This window comes from Engystomops pustulosus, chromosome 5, assembly GCF_040894005.1.
Source record: "Engystomops pustulosus chromosome 5, aEngPut4.maternal, whole genome shotgun sequence".
Lineage (NCBI taxonomy): Eukaryota > Metazoa > Chordata > Amphibia > Anura > Leptodactylidae > Engystomops > Engystomops pustulosus.
The window spans coordinates 190,962,331-190,982,514 of record NC_092415.1 but is presented as its reverse complement, the minus strand read 5'-3'; the positions used below and the strand labels follow the sequence as shown (position 1 = coordinate 190,982,514).

The window sequence follows — 20,184 nt, the reverse complement described above, 5'->3', positions numbered from 1 at the left end:
ATCATGGCCACATGACTTTATATTTAGGTCTTTGAGATACTTTTACATAATTGTCCAATATCCAGTTTCTTCAAGATGTGAACTTTCTCTCGTGCCATTCCGGGTCCAATCCTAAATCTTCATTCCACTTAGCTTCACCCATATCCAGTGTCAGCTGCCGCGTGATATCCCCCCGAGGTAAAGATCTCCTAAAAGTGGTTACTGTAGGACAAGTAAAATTCTACCATTCAAATATTTTCTTCCAAATTGATAACTTCACTTGTTGGTTCATGTTTCAGGTTATAGTTTGGGTCAGTCAGGAATTACTTGCAAAATTCCGAAAATATTTTAATATCTGCTTCCGGTGCAGAGCGTCTTGCTTCATGTCAGTCTCACTTCTCTATGATCCATATGATGGTTTTTTTAAGGTGTTCTTTGACAAAATCTACTGCAATCTCACCATTTTTGGCCACACAAGCCACCGTAGAAGAGTCATAGTGTGTCCTGTGATCCAGATCAATTTGTCACCCAACAGATTTGTTAGGAGTAACAATGGTCTAAGTCATTAATAGGTCATTAGGCTCCACTGGATGCCATTGATATCCATTGTTCATTGGATTTGGAAGAGTCTTATGCCTTGGTGCACCAATGGAGGACATACAGTATTTTTCGGACTATAAGGCGCACTGGAGTATAAGGTGCACCATCAATAAATGCCCGCTAAAACATCTAGGTTCATAGATAAGGCGCACCATATAATAAGGCACACCTGATTATAAGGATGAATGACCAGCAGGTGGCAGACCTGTGCACAGTTCAAGGCAGTACAGTAAGTACAGTTCATATATAAGGCGCACTGGACTATAAGGCGCACCGAGAAATTCAAAGGATTTTTTGTGCGCCTTATAGTCCGAAAAATACGGTAATACAATCTGTGAACATGGATGACCTAAGCTGAAATTCCTGCCAAATGTGGTGTTGTAGTGCAGTGGCTTAGTGGTTAGCATTACAGCCTTGCAGCGCTGGGGACCTGGGTTCAAGTCCAGGGTCAATATTTGCAAAGAATTTGTATGTTCTCTCCGTGTTTGTTTGTGGTTCTTCTGGTTTCCTCCCACACTCCAAAACATACTGGTAGGTTGATTAGATTGTGAGCCCCATGGGGACAGGGACTGATGTGGCAAGCTCTGTGCAGTGCTGTGTAATCTGTGTGCACTATATAAATAAAGAATTATTATAATTACATTGAAGCTGAGCTAAGAGGTTATCCATGGCCCCCCTCCTTCTAAAATCCACTTTTATAATTATGCTAATGTGACTGAAGAGCACTTGGTGGTGTAACCACAGTCCCTCCATGCTTCACATGCTGTTACACTGTCTCACCTTCCCCTCGTGCTCCCTATGCCTGCTTTAATCTCACACAGTGGGAGGGGAAAGTGCTTCTGCACTTCTGGCTCATTAGCATGATTATAAAAGTTGATTTAGAAGGAAGGAGGCCATGGATAACAAATATAAGAAGATACCACAGTCACGGTGCCTGGATCTATGAGTAATGCCCCGGGTTTATCAGGATGGATTGTGATGGTAGATTTCTGTAGGATGCAGATCCTCCATGTGTGTATCACATGTATGTAGCAGTAAAGTGTCACTGGAAATGTTACTGACAGATCTGAATATACATTTGCAGGGGGGAAGTGAGAATTCTTCATGTAGCCATATGTGCAGCTCTGATCCTGCCAAGAGGGTGACGACTACAGCTCACACATATGACACTGCTTCTATTTGGGATTCTATTCTGATTTACAGATGGAATAGTCGAAATGTCATGTTATCAATCACATTCTATGTATCCTTTGTTTCCAAGTTTCTCCCTAATGACCTCAGATATATGTCCAGCCGCACCACGTATGGATGTATACTGGCAGGAATAACTCTCCAAAGGAGAAACTATCCACACGATCAGTAATAAGGGCAGTGGTTGAAGCTGTATGGGCATATTAGTCCTATTTTCAGGCAGCATATTATAGAGCAAGGGGAGCTGAGTATATTGTACATAGTGTCCTATCTGCAGGTAGCATAGAGCAGCAAGAGCTGAGCAGATTGTTCATAGTGTCCTATCTGCAGGCAGCATGTTATAGAGCAGGAGGAGATGAGCAGACTGTACACAGTGTCCTATTTGCAGGCAGGATGTTATAGAGCAGGGGATGCTAAGCAGAATGTACATTGTGTCCTATTACCAGGCAAGATGTTATAGAGCAGTAGAAGCTGAGCAGAATGTACATTGTGGCCGAAGCTGGAATGTAGCATGTTATAGAGCAAGACAAGCAGATTGTACATAGTGTCCTATCTGCCAGCAGCATGTTATAGAGCAGGAGGAGCTGAACATATTGTATATAGTGTCCTATCTGCAGGCAGGATGGTATAGAGCAGGATAAGCTTAGTTGAATATATGTAGTGTCCTATCTGCAGGTAGCAGGAGAAGCTGAGCAGATTGTACATAGTGTCCTATCTGGAGGGAACATGTTATACAGCAGGAGGAGCTGAGCAGATTGTACATAGTGTCCTATTTGCAAGCAGAATGTTATAGAGCAGGAGGAGCTGAGCAGATTGTAAATAATGTTCTATATGCAAGCAACAATTTATAGAGCAGGAGGAGCTGAGCAGATTGTGTATGTGGTCCTTTCTGTTATAGAGCACGTGGAGCTGAACATATTGTACATAGTATCCTATTTGCAGGCAGCATGTCATAGAGCAGGAGGCGCTGAGCAGATTGTTCTTAGTTTCTACAGACACGACAAGCCACCTGCAAATGGGACTCTATGTAAAACCTGCTCCGCTCCTTCTGCTCTATAACATCCTGGCAGCATTTTCAATAATACGTTAGCTTCTTATTAAACTCCATGGTCGAGTTTCCATCTCCAGCCTCCTCCAGTCATCCCACCGTCTCCTATACTATTACTCAGCTCATGAAGACGTCTCATTAGGTTCCTTCTCCACCAGGCTTCAGACTTTGTACAGTCCCACTCCCTCTCCGCAGATCTGTAGTAGTAATTGCTGCCTATCATTAACTTGGACTTTGTACATTTCTAATTCTCAGGCATATGTTACCTTTGATCACTTGTCCATGTACAAATGGCGTCCATTCTGCGCAGACCCACCAGCCGCCATCCATCACCGCTCCTTATCTCCTGCTCCTGTTTCATGTGGGTGAGGAATGTTTTTAGGATAAATGAATGGCCAATCATTGAGCTAAAGGTTATCCGAAGGATAATAATGAGCCCTAGAGAAAAAGGAAATATTTATCAAGGGCTATAAATCACCAGATAATGTCTGTGCTACTTTTTACTTAATAACTTGGTCCGTGCTTGAATACCCTTAACATAGGCAAAACTTATATAGTGGAAGTCCCACCTATAGGACCCCCATAATCAGTGCAATGACCCCCTGATCAGAACCGCAGTCAGTGTTAGGTATTATCTCTGTATAATCCTACTTTTATGTATGTTGTCAATAGCAGCAGGATTTTGAAAAGTGGGCTCATGTTTAAGGATTGTAGCTAGACTTGGGGAACTGGGAGAGTGTCCTTACACTGCTGTTCTGTGAGATCTCTACATTTAAGGCTGTCGAAGCTTCTGGATGAATATTATATTAATATAATATTATGGACTTTTGAACAGGTCAATGCAGAAAGCAGCAGTGCGAACACATGCCTCCAGTGTAGTAAGTCCAGTTACAATTCTGGAATATAAATCCATCTTTCACAGTCCCACTGCTACTAATAACACAAAGGCAAAAGTGAAAGTGCTATTACACTGATCTCCAGGAACAATAAGAAAATAATATCTGCAGAAAGCGAGGAGGTCAGCAGTGTGTGGACACAGTCCTAATGCAGCAATCCAGGTAATATCCTGGAATATAAATACATTTTTTACAGTCCACAAAGGTTCTATTACACTAATCTTCAGGACCAATAGCTAAAACAGTCTGCAGAGAGTTATAAGCTCAGCAGAGAGAGAGAGCACCAAGTCCAGCTACAAACCATGAATTATAAATCCATTTTTAACAATGTTGCTGCTACTAAAACACACTTATTTACACACGTATATTTAAACACGTATATTTACACAGATCTCCAGGGACAAATGCCTAAAACTGTTTGTAAAGAGCTAAGATCTCAAAGTGTGAGGACACAATATTAAGTCCATCAAGTCCAGCTACAATGTGTGAAAATAAATCCGTTTTTCATAGTCCTAATGCTACTAATAAAACATACACAAAGGTTCTATTACACTGATCCCCATGACTAATACCTAACACTGTCTGCAGAGAGCTAGGAGCTCAGCAGAGTGAAAGCAACACCTAATGTACCATGTCCAGCTACAATCATGGAATATAAATCCATTTTTCACAATTTACTGCTACTCAAACACACATAAAGGTATGTTTAAACAGATTTACAGGGACAATGGGGCACATTTACTTACCCGGTCCAGTCGCGATCCAGCGGCGCATTCTCTGCTCTGGATTCGGGTCCGGCCGGGATTTATGAATGTAGTTCTTCCGCTGTCCACCAGGTGGCGCTGCTGCGCTGAAAGTCATCTCATCGCGCCGGAATGCACCACCTCGGACCAGGTGAAGGTAAGCGCTCCCCAAGCGACACTTTTTCGGTTTTTAAATGCGGCGGTTTTTCAGAATACGTCGCGATATCCGTCGCGTGCATGCCGCCGCCGATGCGCCACAATCCGATCGCGTGCGCCACAATCCCGGGGCAATTCAGGTACAATCGGCGCAAATCGGAAATATTCGGGTAACACGTCGGGAAAACGCGAATCGGGCCCTTAGTAAATGACCCCCAATATGTCTAAAACTGTTTGTAAAAAGCTAAGACCTAATGCGCCAAGTCCAGCTACCATAATGGAATATAAATCATTTTTTTTACAGTCTTGCCACTTCTAATAACACATAGAAAGGTATGATTACACAGATAACCAGGGAATATACCTAACTCTGTCTGTAGAGTTAAGAGCTCAGCAGTGTGAGGACAAGCCCCTAATGCACCAAGTCCAGCTACAATCATGGAATATAAATACATTTTTTCACAGTCCTGCTGCTACTAATAAAATGTATGATTGAACACTTTCCAGCACCAATACCTAACACTGTCTGCCGTACTGCCTGCTCAAAACACCTGACAAACTTCTGAATCTATGCCTCTGCAGGGGGGTCGGAGTTCTGCGTTAAGAACTGGCACTGGCCATTCTAAGGGAAGATTTTCAGGTTCATAAAATCAGAATAATGCAGCTAAAAATAATCTGATCATAGTTGGGCTCAGTTTGTGGTATTCTAAAAATGTCCTCTCTAAGGTATTCACTAAGGGATTACATTTCACATGTTTAATTTGCCTTTTTTATGTAAAAATGAAGAATTTTGAGAATCTGGAATAATCAGAAAATCCTGACAATAAGCGACTGTAAAAATACTGAAATCTTCCCATATTTAAGGACACACACAACCCTAACACTGTCTGTGTTTGATTCCCCCTCCTGAAGACAATGACCATCCTGAAATACAAGATTCCTGCAATGTCTGTCTAATCCACAGCTGACGCACCTCACTCCTGACAATGGGCCTTCTCTTGTGCTAAGAGCAACTTCCTCTCCTTGATGTGACTGTCACTTTCTAGCAGTCCTGCTTCTTGTAAAAGAAATGTAAAAAGTTGTGGTGGAAATATTAGCAAAACCTTGACCTTTATTTAAATAGATTATAATCAACATCTAATAAAATGGACTGGAAGGTTCTGTCACACTCTGTGGAGGAGTATAGCATATTTTACATAGAGTCCTATCTGCAGGCAGCATGTTGTAGAGCAGGAGGAGCTGCGCAGATTGTACATAATGTCCTATCTGCAGGCAGCATGTTATAGAGCAGGAGGAGCTGAGAAGATTGTACATAGTGTCCTATCTGCAGGCAGCATGTTATAGAGCAGGAGGAGCTGAGCATATTGTGCATAGTGTCCTATCTGCAGGCAGCATGTTATAGAGCAGGAGGAGCTGAGCAGATTGTACATAGTGTCCTATCTGCAGGCAGCATGTTATAGAGCAGGAGGAGCTGAGCATATTGTGCATAGTGTCCTATCTGCAGGCAGCATGTTATAGAGCAGGAGGAGCTGAGCAGATTGTACATAGTGTCCTATCTGCAGGCAGCATGTTATAGAGCAGGAGGAGCTGAGCAAGATTGTACATAGTGTACTATCTGCAGGCAGCATGTTATAGAGCAGGAGGAGCCAAGCATATTGTACAGAATGTCCTTTTAGCAGGCAGAATGTTATAGAGCAGTAGGAGCCAAGCGGATTGTACTCAGTGTCCTATCTGCAGGCAGCATGTTATAGAGCAGGAGGAGCCGAGCAGATTGTACACAGTGTCCTATCTTCAGGCAGCATGTTATAGAGCAGGAGGAGCTGAGCATATTGTACATAGTGTACTATCTGCAGGCAGCATGTTATAGAGCAGGAGGAGCTGGGCAGATTGTACATAGTGTCCTATCTGCAGGCAGCATGTTATAGAGCAGGAGGAGCTGAGCAGATTGTACATAGTGTCCTATTTGCAGGCAGCATGTTATAGAGCAGGAGGAGCTGAGCAGATTGTACATAGTGTCCTATCTGCAGGCAGCATGTTATACAGCAGTAGGAGCTGAGCAGATTGTACATAGTGTCCTATCTGCAGGAAGCATGTAATAGAGCAGGAGGAGCTGAGCAGATTGTACATAGTGTCCTATCTGCAGGCAGCATGTTATAGAGCAGGAGGAGCTGAGCAGATTGTACATAGTGTCCTATCTGCAGGCAGCATGTTATAGAGCAGGAGGATCTGAGCAGATTGTATGTAGTGTTCTATCTGCAGGCAGCATGTTATAGAGCAGGAGGAGCCGAGCAGATTGTATGTAGTGTTCTATCTGCAGGCAGCATGTTATAGAGCAGGAGGATCTGAGCACATTGATCATTGTGCACATTCTACAGGCAGCATGTTATATAGCATATAATGCTAAAATAGAAATAATCTTATACACATTACATTATTTAGACCAAAATCTGCAGTAAGTGTGTCATTTCCCATTGCATGACTGCAGGTAACAGTCTCCTGATCGAGTTATCCATGACCTGACCTCCTTTCTATAAATTCTTTGTATCCATGTCTTCCCTTTTCCGGGAGGCCGGCCAATTCCTGAAACCCAAATGAAAGGAGTAATATGTGACATGACTGTGTTTTCCTCTGAATAGAGCTCAGGTAATAACCTGCGTTGTTCTTAGCTTCGTGTAACATTTGGGTGCGTTGATGTCATTCCTGAAATACAATTTATTGCATAGTTAATATGATTGGTGGTCGGCTTATCATATGGAGCTATATATTGGGCGTTACACAGTTCTGTCGTCTATGAGATTATACAACATTTTATGGCTATAGCTTGAAGGTATAACGTTAAGGGTTCTTGAGCGCCAGCGATAACGGATCTTCATGTTCCTGATTCCGACTTGTAGACCAATGATTCTGATTCTTGATGATCAAAGCAAAGTGAAGATCCCTGTACTGGGGTTAAAGGGAACCTGTCACCAGGTTTTACCTATTGCACTACTTGCCCCCCTCAGGTAGGGTATGACATTTCATTTCTAGAATTTAATCTTTTATGTGAAATCTCACCTGTTTACCTATAATAATACTCACCCAAAGTCAGGGAAATACTACTCTTCTCACCTCATTTTGACATGAGATGAGTCAAGTTTAGTGGTTGCAGGAAGAGTGGCAAGAGAAGCCCCCACTTTACCTCATGTCTTTGTAATGTGTGTAAGTGTGTGGTGCATGATATGAGGTAATTCACCAATATACATCTAGTAATAGTTCTGCTCCGCTTTCTTGATATGTAAAGTGAAGCCTCCTGTCTTTTACCTCATCAGCCAGAGATTCCTGACCATAAAATGGCCGTAGACAGAGGGTCATGTGATCTCTAACTGTCCATGAACAATTGCCCTGCCAGGACCTCAATCGTATATTCATGAATACTATCATAAGGTCCTGGCAGGGCGATTGTTCATGCACGGTTAGAGATCACATGACCCTCCATCTGCGGCCATTGTATGGACAGGAATCTCTGGCTGATGAGGTAAAAGACAGGAGGCTTCACTTTACATATCAGGAAAGCGGAGCAGAACTATTACTAGGTGTATATTGGTGAATTACCTCATATCCTGCCCCTCACACCTGCACACACGTTACAAAAAACATGAGGTAAAGTGGGGACTTCAAAATTGACACTTTTCTTGCGACCACTAAACTTGACTCATCTCATGTCAAAATGAGGTGAAAAGAGTCATATTTCCCTGACTTTGGGTGAGTATTTTTATAGGTAAACAGGTGAGATTTCACATAAAATTAAATTCTAGAAGTGACATTTCATACCCTACCTGAGGGGGGCAAGTAGTGCAATAGGTAAAACCTGGTGACAGGTTCCCTTTAACCCCAGTACAGGGATCTTCACTTTGCTTTGATCACCAAGAATCAGAATTGACCCTTTTCCTGCGACCACTAAACTTGACTCATCTCATGTCAAAATTACATATCAAGAAAGTGGAGCAAAACTGATCTAATATTCTGCTCCCCCCTGACTAACACACACATTATAAAAAAAATTAGGAAAAGTTGACACCCCCATTAACATAAAACTACATTTTTGTGCCCTCACCCAGAGGTCGCCAGATCCAGAAATTGTCTGTGCGTCATCTAGCAGAAGGGGATTAGAGGGAATTCTCCTATTACCGGAGCGTCGTGGCGGTTCGGACCCCCGGCCCTATCAGACATTTCTGATATATCCTGTTAAAACCCCTTTCAAGCGACGGACTTGAACTTTGTCTGGTTTAGTAATTCTCTGTATTTCACGACTGTAGGTGGTGATTTTATTTCAGCACAGAACAGGATGAGTCAAGGGTCGCCGGGTCAAAAACACAGAACTGGAAATCAAAAGTGAACGCGGATGGTGCTTGTAGTAATTTTCTCCGGCAGGGGGATTGTTAGGATCATTCTGCCCTCCAGAGCTGTGATCCCATTCACAAGGCTGCAGGAGCTATATGTGGAGCGCTGGGCAGGGGACCCGTCACCTGTTGGGGACTATACCAGCAGCGGGAGCCAAGTCTCCGAGCATGTCAGTCCTACGAGAGACCTTCTCAGTCCTGGGAGTGTGATTAGACCGGGCTGGAATGCTGTTTGTTTGTTTTTTTCCGTAATCTCTTCCTGTTTTTAAAGTTTCGTTGAAAAAAAAAAGGCGTCCGCTGTTTGTTATAGGGACAATGGAAGAAGAAAACGTAATCCGTGAGCCCCAACCTTTTCTGGCTCCGAGTTGCGTGCAAATCAACGGTGAGTAACCGGATTAGTCTCCGAGGAGGTCAGAAGCTGCTCTGCTAAATATATACATAGATATACTATGTGCGGCTTTATCTCTTATACTTAACCCTTCGCTTTGCGACTAAAAGGGTTAAAAGAATTCCAGAATTTGATACTGTAGATATTCGCTGTACGGGGAAAAAAAAGGGACCAGATCAGGTATCAGTGAGCACGCAGAATACTCCGGAGTTCTCCCTACAAAAACAAATGGGATCCTCCGGCTCAGGGAAAGTAATGTTACAGAATTTGGGATTCTTTGTGTGGTGTAGTAAAGGTTTATATGGGATTAGCAGTTAGTGTTCGCTTTACTGCAGCTGTAAATTTTGTAATTTATACTGTGTGGATAGACGCTGTGTGGGCATTTTATGTATAATGTATGTGAAATATAAATGTCACATTCCACTACTTAGATCTTACCGTAATCTCCAAACTTGAAATATAAAACAGATTTATCAAAAGTTAGAATGGACTTTAGTCTTATTCTGCACCAGATTTATCAATGTGTCTGACAATGAAAGACAAATCTGGTGTAATGTAAGACTGTGGGGTCGTATTTTGGACCATCTATTTGTTGGTCTAACTTACAGTGCCCAAATTTTGGCACGTTTGCAAAATTTGTGCCGCACTGACTTTTTCACTTGAAGCCACTCCCTTTTTCCCAAGGCCTTGGCCCTTTTATCTTACTAGTCGAAAAAGTTTCTAAAATTTGTCTAAAACCCTTAAAAGTTTGAAAAATTTCCCCCCAATATTAATTTGGTCTTGTTGGCTCAAAGCAGACATGACCGGTGCTGCGGGGCCACTGGAACGAGAGGTTCTGGTCTTGGATATCCAAAGCCTTTCCAGTGTCCTTAGACATTGTATGTTCTCTCCGTGTTTGCGTGGGTTTCCTCCAGATCCTCCGGTTTCCTCCCACGCTCCAAAACATACTGGTAGGTTGATTAGACTGTGAGCCCCATTGGGGACAGGGACTGATTTGGCAAACTCTGTGCAACACTGCGTAATCTGTGTGCCCTATATAAATAAAGGAATTATTATTATTAATTAATGGCAATAGCTGCCAGATGAATGCTTCTTCAGCCTATAGATATTCCTCCCAATGCTCCTACACACTTGAAAGGGGTGTCACAAGAGACCCTCCATGCTTCAGCTTCACAAACTATTAAACTGTGAAGTAGCACTTTTCCCTTTCACTGAAATTACAGTAGGTAGAGGGAGGGAAGAAGTACTGAGGGATCAGGGGTAGACTGCTCCTGCACAGTGTAACAGCCTGTGAGTCTACAGCATGGGAGTGCTTAGGTAACACCCCCCAAGAGCACTTCTGGCTTAGCATAATTTTAAAAGTTGACTTTAGAAGGATAACAAATATAACAAGATTATCACAGTCACAACGAGTAGGTGTCCCTGGCTTCTCATGCTTGATTTTGGTGGTAGATTTCCTTTAAGGATGTACATTTTTTTTTCCTGGGGGAGGGGTGTCTGTGTGCTGTTTTAAATTAAAAGGCCCCCCCCCCTTTGTCTAGTATGAACTAATTCCAAATAATTGTTAGGGGGGTGGGGGGTTATGAAATCAAATTGGGGGCGTTGTTTAAAATTTCCAATTTTATATTAGGTCAAGCACCAAGTTATTCCAATCTACTCATGTGACACATACAGATGCCCGGCCAAGCTGAGGATGCATGTGTATGAAGGAATGTGTATAATGTACATGCCTGGCCTTACAGATAGGACAATGGGGACTCTCAATAAACTTTACACAACTGTACAAGTAAGAAAACTTAGGACATGTCTTCAAGACAAGACAAGGCACAAGACGATTATTTGAATAATATGACATTTTTTTTGTATGTGCTCCCAACAAAGGCTCTATTATAAAAATTATATACCAGCTCATAATAACATATAGATGGCAGATAATCTCCCATATCCGCCAGACAAGACTGACTTTGTCTGTATCAGGAATCACAGGTTTGACCCTGGTGTGAGTCACCCTTAATAGTTCTGGCAATGAATGAACTGTAAGCTCTTCAGGCTACAGATAAACTGTTCCCTAAACATCCTCTGCACACAATCCTATAGAATATAATATACTTGATGATGGGGGATCATTTCTGTAACAACAGAGGGAATCTTCCATTTACCGACACTGCTGTGCTCTGGGCCGCAGAGCTGTGTAAATAGTCGTGTGTTTTGTATATTTACGGTTCAGCGCAGCGACGTATGAAGTAATCCACTTTCTCAGGATTTGTGCTCAGTGACCCTTGAGCTCTGCTGTTTTCTTTCAGTTTAGAAGGATATGTGTCAACATTGTCTGTAAGGATTTCTTCCCCCATTATAGGTCGTGCCCAGCATATACAGGCATCATATAAGGATATCTGCAAGTATCTTATAGATTGTGCCCACCGTATACAGGCACCATATAAGGATATCTGCAAGTATCTTATAGATTGTGCCCACCTTACAGGCACCATATAAGGATATCTGCAAGTATCTTCCTCCATTATAGGTTGTGCCCAGCTTATACAGGCATCATATAAGGATATCTGCAAGTATCTTATAGATTGTGCCCACCGTATACAGGCACCATATAAGGATATCTGCAAGTATCTTCCTCCATTATAGGTTGTGCCCAGCATATACAGGCATCATATAAGGATATCTGCAAGTATCTTATAGATTGTGCCCACCGTATACAGGCACCATATAAGGATATCTGCAAGTATCTTATAGATTGTGCCCACCGTATACAGGCACCATATAAGGATATCTGCAAGTATCTTATAGATTGTGCCCACCTTACAGGCACCATATAAGGATATCTGCAAGTATCTTCCTCCATTATAGGTTGTGCCCAGCTTATACAGGCATCATATAAGGATATCTGCAAGTATCTTATAGATTGTGCCCACCGTATACAGGCACCATATAAGGATATCTGCAAGTATCTTCCTCCATTATAGGTTGTGCCCAGCATATACAGGCATCATATAAGGATATCTGCAAGTATCTTATAGATTGTGCCCACCGTATACAGGCACCATATAAGGATATCTGCAAGTATCTTATAGATTGTGCCCACCGTATACAGGCACCATATAAGGATATCTGCAAGTATCTTCCTCCATTATAGGTTGTGCCCAGCATTTACAGGCACCGTATAAGTATATCTCCGAGTATCTTCACCTATTATAGGTCAGCCCCAGCATATACAGGCACCGTATAAGGATATCTGCAAGTATCTTCCCCCATTATAGGTCAGGCCCAGCATATATAGGCACCTTATAAGTATATCTGCAAGTATCTTATAGCTTGTGCCCACTGTATACAGGCACCATATAAGGATATCTGCAATTATCTTCACCTACAGTAGGTTGTACCCACCATATAAAAGCATGTATAATGATATCTGCCACTGTCCTCCCCCACTATAGGAAGTGCCCATCGTATACAGGCACCATATTAGGATATCTGCCAGTGTCTTCCCTTGCTTTAGGAAGTGCCCATTGTATACAGGCACTGTATATGGATATCTACCAGTATCTTCCCCATCTATAGGAAGTCCCCAACGTATACTGACACTATATATAAGGATATCTGCCAGTATCTTCCACCACTATAGAAAGTGCCAACTGTATACAAGCACCGTATAAGGATATCTGCATTATCTTCACCCAATATAGGAAGTGCCCACCATATACAAGCACATGGTAAGCAAATCTGCAAGTATCTTCCCATTCTTTAGGTCATGTGTGCAATATACATGCACTGTATAAGGATATCTGAAAGTATCTTCCCCATCTATAGGAAGTACCCACTGTATACAAGCGCCGTATAAGGATATCTGCATTATCTTCACCCAATATGGGAAGTGCCCACTGTAGACAAGCACCTCACAAGGATATCTGCAAGTATCCTCTCATACTATAGATCATGCGTACAATACACAGGCACCGTATAAGGATATCTGAAAGTATCTCCCCCATCTATAGGAAGTACCCACTGTATACAAGCGCCATATAAGGATATCTGCATTATCTTCACCCAATATGGGAAGTGCCCACTGTAGACAAGCACCTCACAAGGATATCTGCAAGTATCCTCCTCCCATACTATAGATCATGCGTACAATACACAGGCACCGTATAAGGATATCTGCAAGTATCTTCCCCATCTTTAGCAAGTAGCCACTGTATACATACACCATATAAGGATATATGCCTGTATCTTTCCCCACTATAGTAAGTGCCCACTGTATACAAGCACCATTAAAGATATCTACAAGTATCTCCCCATTCTATAGGTAGTGCCCCCCATATACAGGCATCCGATGAGGATATCTGTCACTATCTCTCCCTATTATAGGTTGTGCCCAGCATATACAGGTACCTTATAAGGATATCTGCCACTATCTCTCCCTATTATAGGTTGTGCCCAGCATATACAGGTACCTTATAAGGATATCTGCCACTATCTCCCTCCACAATAGAGTGATAATTTCCAAAATCTTCCCCCAAAAAGTGCTATAGAGCAAGAATCATAATACCGCTTATATGGGTAACAAGCCTTAATGGCACAACGCTGAAAAAAATTTTGCATCTAGGTCTGACTGCTTGTTGGGAAAGTATGGTTGCCTTCTATCAAAGACATTGCCACTCCTTTTTATAGGTTGTGCCTGGTACTGCATCTCAGTTCTTTTAAATTGAACAAAACAGAGCTGCAGTACCACTTATTCTGTATGCAGTAGACTCATCGGCTCCCTCTACTGGAAGCAGCAGGCAGTCCCAGTTTTATTATGTAGGACTTCTTGAATTCTTAGAGCTCTGAAAATATTTTCTATGTTTTTATCCACTTCAGGTTGACAATAGTCTGCAGGTTTAATGGGCTCATAAAAACCTATATTATTAGAATCACCGCCAAAATATTCTGATCTTCCTGAATGTTATATGTATGAGGGATAATAGAATCTGCTATGTACTGGATGCCTCATGACTCCACAATTCACCAGAGGTCTTATGTACAACCTGAGACGCCTCCCGTGCTGCTTACCACAAGGAAAACATGTGACATGGGGGGTGAAGATGAGCCGGGAGGTCACCGCCGAGGCTGGGGAGGAGAGGAAGGGAGAACGTGCTGTGGTGGATATTGGCTCCTAATGTCAGGAGCAGATTGTGGCTTAAAGGGAATGAATTGCAAATGAAGAGGGTTTACTCAAATTACACTAGGGAGGGTAAAAAATAATCTTCAGCTCGTATTATAAGGCCGGATGATGATAACTGTGCACCTACGGAAATAACATAATTTATCATAAACTAACCAAGTGTCACTGCTGTACAAGAAAACTAGGATCTTCTTTCTTCCTTATTTTCTTTCTTTCTTTTCTCATCCACCTATCTATCATTTATCTTCCCATCTGCTATTAGCTATCACTATATCTACCTCATCTATCTATCTATCTATCTATCTATCTATCTATCTATCTATCTCATATCTATCTATCTATCCATCTATCTATCTATCTATCTCATATCTATCCATCTATCTATCTATCTATCTATCTATCTATCTATCTATCTCCTATCTATCTATCTATCTATCTATCTCCTATCTATCTATCTATCTATCTATCTATCTATCTATCTATCTATCTATCTATCTATCTATCTATCTATCTATTTATCATCTATCCCATCTGCTATTAGCTATCTATCACTATATCTACCTCATACCTATCTATCTTTCTCATATCTGTCCATTATCTATCTATCTAATTATCTATCTGCCCATTTATATTCTACCTTATCTTATCTATCATATCTTTCATCTATCTTTTATGTATAAATCCTCTACTATCTATTCATCTATGTTATATCTGTCCCTCTATTTATTTATATTTATATCTATCTTTCTCATATCTGTCCATTTATCACCTATCTATCTATCTATCTATCTATCTATCTATCTATCTATCTATCTCATATCTATCTATCTATCTCATATCTATCTATCTATCAATCATCTATCTATCTATCTATCTATCTATCTATCTATCTATCTATCTATCTATCTCATATCTATCTATCTCATATCTATCTATCTCCTATCTATCTATCTATCTATCTATCTATCTATCTATCTATCTATCTAGAAGAAGTAAAATCCAAGTCAGCACAATCTTATGGACTCCTAATAAGGAGGGGTGCAGCGCCCACAAAGGTTCTGGCTTGATCCTCTTGTAGCTAAATAAAGTAAAAAGCGGGCAGCACTCCATGGTTCAAAATTTCAAAATAAAAGGTGAACTTTATTGAACAAGTGGCGACGTTTCGGTGTGTAACACCTTCATCAAGCCATGAAGGTGCTTGATGAAGGTGTTACACACCGAAACGTCGCCACTTGTTCAATAAAGTTCACCTTTTATTTTGAAATTTTGAACCATGGAGTGCTGCCCGCTTTTTACTTTATTTATCTATCTATCTATCTATCTATCTATCCAACTGTAGGAAAGAGGCAGCACTCCAAGGTACGTGGAAAAGGGTGAAGCTTTATTCCATGTGCAATCTATCTGCCTGTCTCATATCTATTTATCTATCTCTGGCTACATTCAGACGAACGTATGGGGGACTTATATACGGCCGATATACATCCCCCATAGACAGCAATGGGGGTGGGGGCCAAACGGACAGACATGTCCTATCTTTCGACGGAGTATGGCGCCGTGTGCTACGGTAGGGCAGGCAATAGCAGTGTGAATGTAGCCTAACTTAAGAGAAAAAAGCAGCACACGAAAAAAAAATTGTGAAAAAATGTTGTAGTGGATTTATTCCATATGAGCTTTTCTCAAAGAGGACCAGTCATCTCTGTGAGTGATTATTGTCTTATTGTACAGATCTGATAATATTATCAGACTACATTTCCTATACATTGTAATAAAAAAGAGCAAGAATTTTAAAAAATTTTCACATATCTGTAACTTTTATTCTCTGCATTTACATCACAAAGTAGACCGGACATAATAATAATTAAGCCCTGAACGTTGTGTCACCTTTTCTCAGTCTCCTATGATTATTGGTCCCAAATGAGATCTAATAATTTGAGACAAATATGGCGCAAATGAATCGGACATGCATCAATTCCAAAACGCATTTAATAAGGCAAAACTAGATCCATCATAAATCAACAAGGCGCCAAAATAGGCGAACCTGAGACCCCACTATGATTATCTTCCCTTAAAACATAATGGGGCACATTTACTTACCCGGTCCAGTCGCAATCCCAGGGCACGTTGTCCGACAAGGATTCGGGTCTGCCGGAATTCACTAAGGTCGTGCGCACGATATCCAGCAGGTGTCGCTGCTGCGCCGAGGGCCGCCGGAGTTCACCTGCTTCTCCCCGGTACATGTGAGTGCTGATCTTGCAACACAAATCTTTTTTAAATTCTGCGGTTTTTCCGAATCCGTCGGGTTTTCCGACGGCCATGCCCCCCGATTTCTGCCGCTTGAAAGCCGACGCCGATGCGCCACAATCGGATCGCGTGCGCCAAAATCCCGGGGCAATTCGGCGCAAAACAGAAATATTCAGGAAACCCGGCGAAAGTGCGACGTTCAGACCCTTAGTAAATGAGCCCCATTATTATGAGTTCAAAATTAACATATTTTGAAGAAAGATTCTAAGCATAAGATGACAAGTGCAGGCTTATTTCTTCTATGGGACTACACAGGGAAATCTCTGCTGTGTGATAATGTCAGCTCTGCTACATATGTACATTGTGTACTGAAGCCTCAGCAAACAAAGAATGAAGTTGAGGGAATAAGAGGTGAATTTATAGACTCTTGGATGGCGTCCAGCCGGGGATATATTTGGAGCTGGGGGACTCGCCCGCTCTCTGCACTTCAGATTTAGTTCCAGCGACATTCCCTGTGATTTGGAAACGATGTGGAATGTGACTGCGATTCTGCGAGGGATAAATACTTCACCGTGTTTTCCCTTAAAGGGGACCTACCACCACGATTCTACCTATAAAGGTAGAACGGGTGGTAGGTGGATAAATGGGACGTAAGGAGAGCCCTTTTTGGGCTAATCCTTACGTCCCGGCTATCCTTTTGTAAACTTTAATCAGTTGATATGCTAATTTATTTAAGCGGCTACTGGAGCGTGGAGTAGCCGGACATGAGGCTACTAGTCGCGGCTACTCCACGCCCCAGTAGCCTTGTTCCTCCGCCCACCGGGTAATCTTCGTGCGAATATCCTGCGTTCTGCGCATGCACAGACGCCGGGTGCTCGGGCGAGGGCGCGCAGCTACGAGGTGCTGCGCGCCGAAGATTACATGGTAGGTGGAGGAACAAGGCTACTGGGGCGTGGAGTAGCCGCGACTAGTAGCCTCATGTCCGGCTACTCCACGCCCCAGTAGCCGCTTTATTAAATTAGCATATCAACTGATTAAAGTTTACAAAAGGATAGCCGGGACGTAAGGATTAGCCCAAAAAGGGCTCTCCTTACGTCCCATTCATCCACCTACCACCCGTTCTACCTTTAGAGGTAGAATCGTGGTGGTAGGTCCCCTTTAAGGTCACAGAACATCATTTCATAGGGTGAAATAACCTTATTGTAGACATTCTACACCTATACCGTCCAATTCATTCTGCTGCAGGGGCTCATTCCTGATAACTGTGTGATTGCTGGCGGCCGGCTATTCTAAGCATTGGGGTTATTGGGGGGGATTATGGGAATGGCTTTTTGGGGAATATGCAGCTATAAAATGAGTTTTAGAAAGAGATTTCTGGTAAAAAGATGATGGGGGAGATTTATCAGAAGTGTCTGAGAGCACTAACTCAGCACTTTCTTTCTTCCCCCTCTACTTGATGTAATTTCACAGCAACAGAGGATGTTTCAGCACACAGTGGGTGTTAGGAAGTGCTCCTGCACAGTGTAACAGCCTGTAAAGCTACAGAAAGGAGTGGCTCTGGTAAGGCACACCCAGAGCCCTTCTGGCTCATTGGCATAATTTTAAAAGTTGATTTTAGAAGGATGAAGGCCATGGATAACAAATATAAGAAGATTACCACAGTCCCGGTGCCTGGATCTATGAGTAATGTCCCTGGTTTATCAGGATGGATTTTGATTTTCCTTTAAAAGACTTGATTTACAGGAATATAAATGTAGGGGACATGCGGGGGAGGCGCCTAGGCTCTATGCAAGTACTCTAAGACTACAAGAACTACAAAGACACTTGATATTACAAATTTTTTAAAAAAAATATTATAACCTTACGTCTCATCTTTACACTTTTGTATGTTTTTCAGGTCAGACGAAAAACAATTCCTTTGGAGGCTCATTAGATGAAACAGAATGTCACCAGTCTAAGGAGAACCTATCTAATGGAAACAGTCATCCCCCATCCAAAACAGGGCGGAATATTCCCAGGCGACACACAGTAGGCGGGCCGCGCAGTTCTAAAGAAATCTTGGGAATGCAGACATCAGATATGGACAGGAAGAGGGAAGCCTTTTTGGAACACCTTAAATACAAATACCCTCATCATGCGACTGCAATAATGGGCCACCAGGAACGTCTAAGAGATCAGGTATGCCCCCCTATTGTATAGTACTTAGCTGAGATTACCGTTATGCAGTGTCGGACTGGCCCACCGGAGAATCAGAGGATCCTCCGGTGGGCCCAGCCTTTTATCCAATACTGGCTGCCAGAAATACAGCTGAAGACATCCAAAATTGGAGGCTAATAAGGTCGATAGGGAATAAAGAAGGAGGGGTAATTAAAATAATTTAATCTGGTGGGCCCAAGGCACCCCGGCCCAATACAGTACTGCCTTACATTATTATCAAGGTGATTGTGACTCCTTCTGACTTTTTGAAGAACGCTCTTCAGGACGTCTTGTCTTCTGCTTGAGTTTTCTTGTGATTTCTGTGACAGCATCCATCTGTCTTGTTGCCAGTGATAAATACACAGCATAGAAGAGGCTGAGTACTAGGCTCTGTTGATTCTGTGCAAAGAATGAAAATGTCATCTTATGGAGAGTCTTGTGAAGTGGCTTTCTCGCTGTTGTGCGCTTCAAGAGGCAACCAAGAGCAGCAGCCACCATGGATTTACTCCTGAAGATGTGCTCTGTAGACTACTGAGGTTCTATCATACAAAGGCTCGCAGCAATGTGAGTATATTTACAGATTGAGGAGTGATGCCATGGGATCACTTTTAGGTAAAGTTGCAGGATGGTGTTCATACAGCTCTAGCACATACAAGTTTGTTATAACTTAGTCTCACTCAATAATAACAGTAGCATCAATACCCAATCTCTAACCAGCCCCATGTGTAAGCAGGGTTGGGGCCAAGATATCCCTACTACTTAACAATCCATCATCCACTTGGGCTGGAGTTCAAAGAGACTGAGAAACCCATTTGCAAAAGAAAGTCCTTAGGATCACAGAAATCAGTAAGACAAATGTAGGATCCATGGTCTGCACTATAATCATTTGTCTGATCTAGAAGATCTATATCATTATATATCAGTACCAGCTGATGGTAAAATTGCCCTAAGTGCGCCAGTGATGTTGGCCATGTTGCCCTGCTGGACAGGGGGCGTCTGCAATGCGCTGAGTAAGTGGGGCACTTCTAGGTCTGCTCCCTGGCCTGCATGCAGGGCCTGATTAAGGGTGGTGGGGGCCCCTGGGGGCAAACTGGCAGGGGCCCTTCCAACAATGTTTAAGGAGGTATATAGCCTACCAGCCCCCTGTAGTATATAGCCTGCCAGCCCTCTGTAGCCTGCCAGCCCCCTGTA

At 42.4% G+C, this 20,184-nt stretch overlaps 1 protein-coding gene across 10 annotated transcripts in view; it reads left to right on the top strand.

The window, feature by feature from the left end:
• KIAA1217 (KIAA1217 ortholog) overlaps positions 1-20,184 on the top strand; it is a 421,655-nt gene that overhangs the window by 160,135 nt on the left and 241,336 nt on the right. For 9 of the 10 annotated variants that reach the window (XM_072154151.1, XM_072154147.1, XM_072154149.1 and 6 more), the window contains exon 2: positions 18,695-18,975. In XM_072154151.1, the coding sequence (XP_072010252.1) occupies positions 18,695-18,975 (281 nt within the window). Of the gene's footprint in view, positions 1-9,104; positions 9,375-18,694; positions 18,976-20,184 lie in introns of those variants that run through there. The other variant, XM_072154152.1, reaches the window with a different exon arrangement.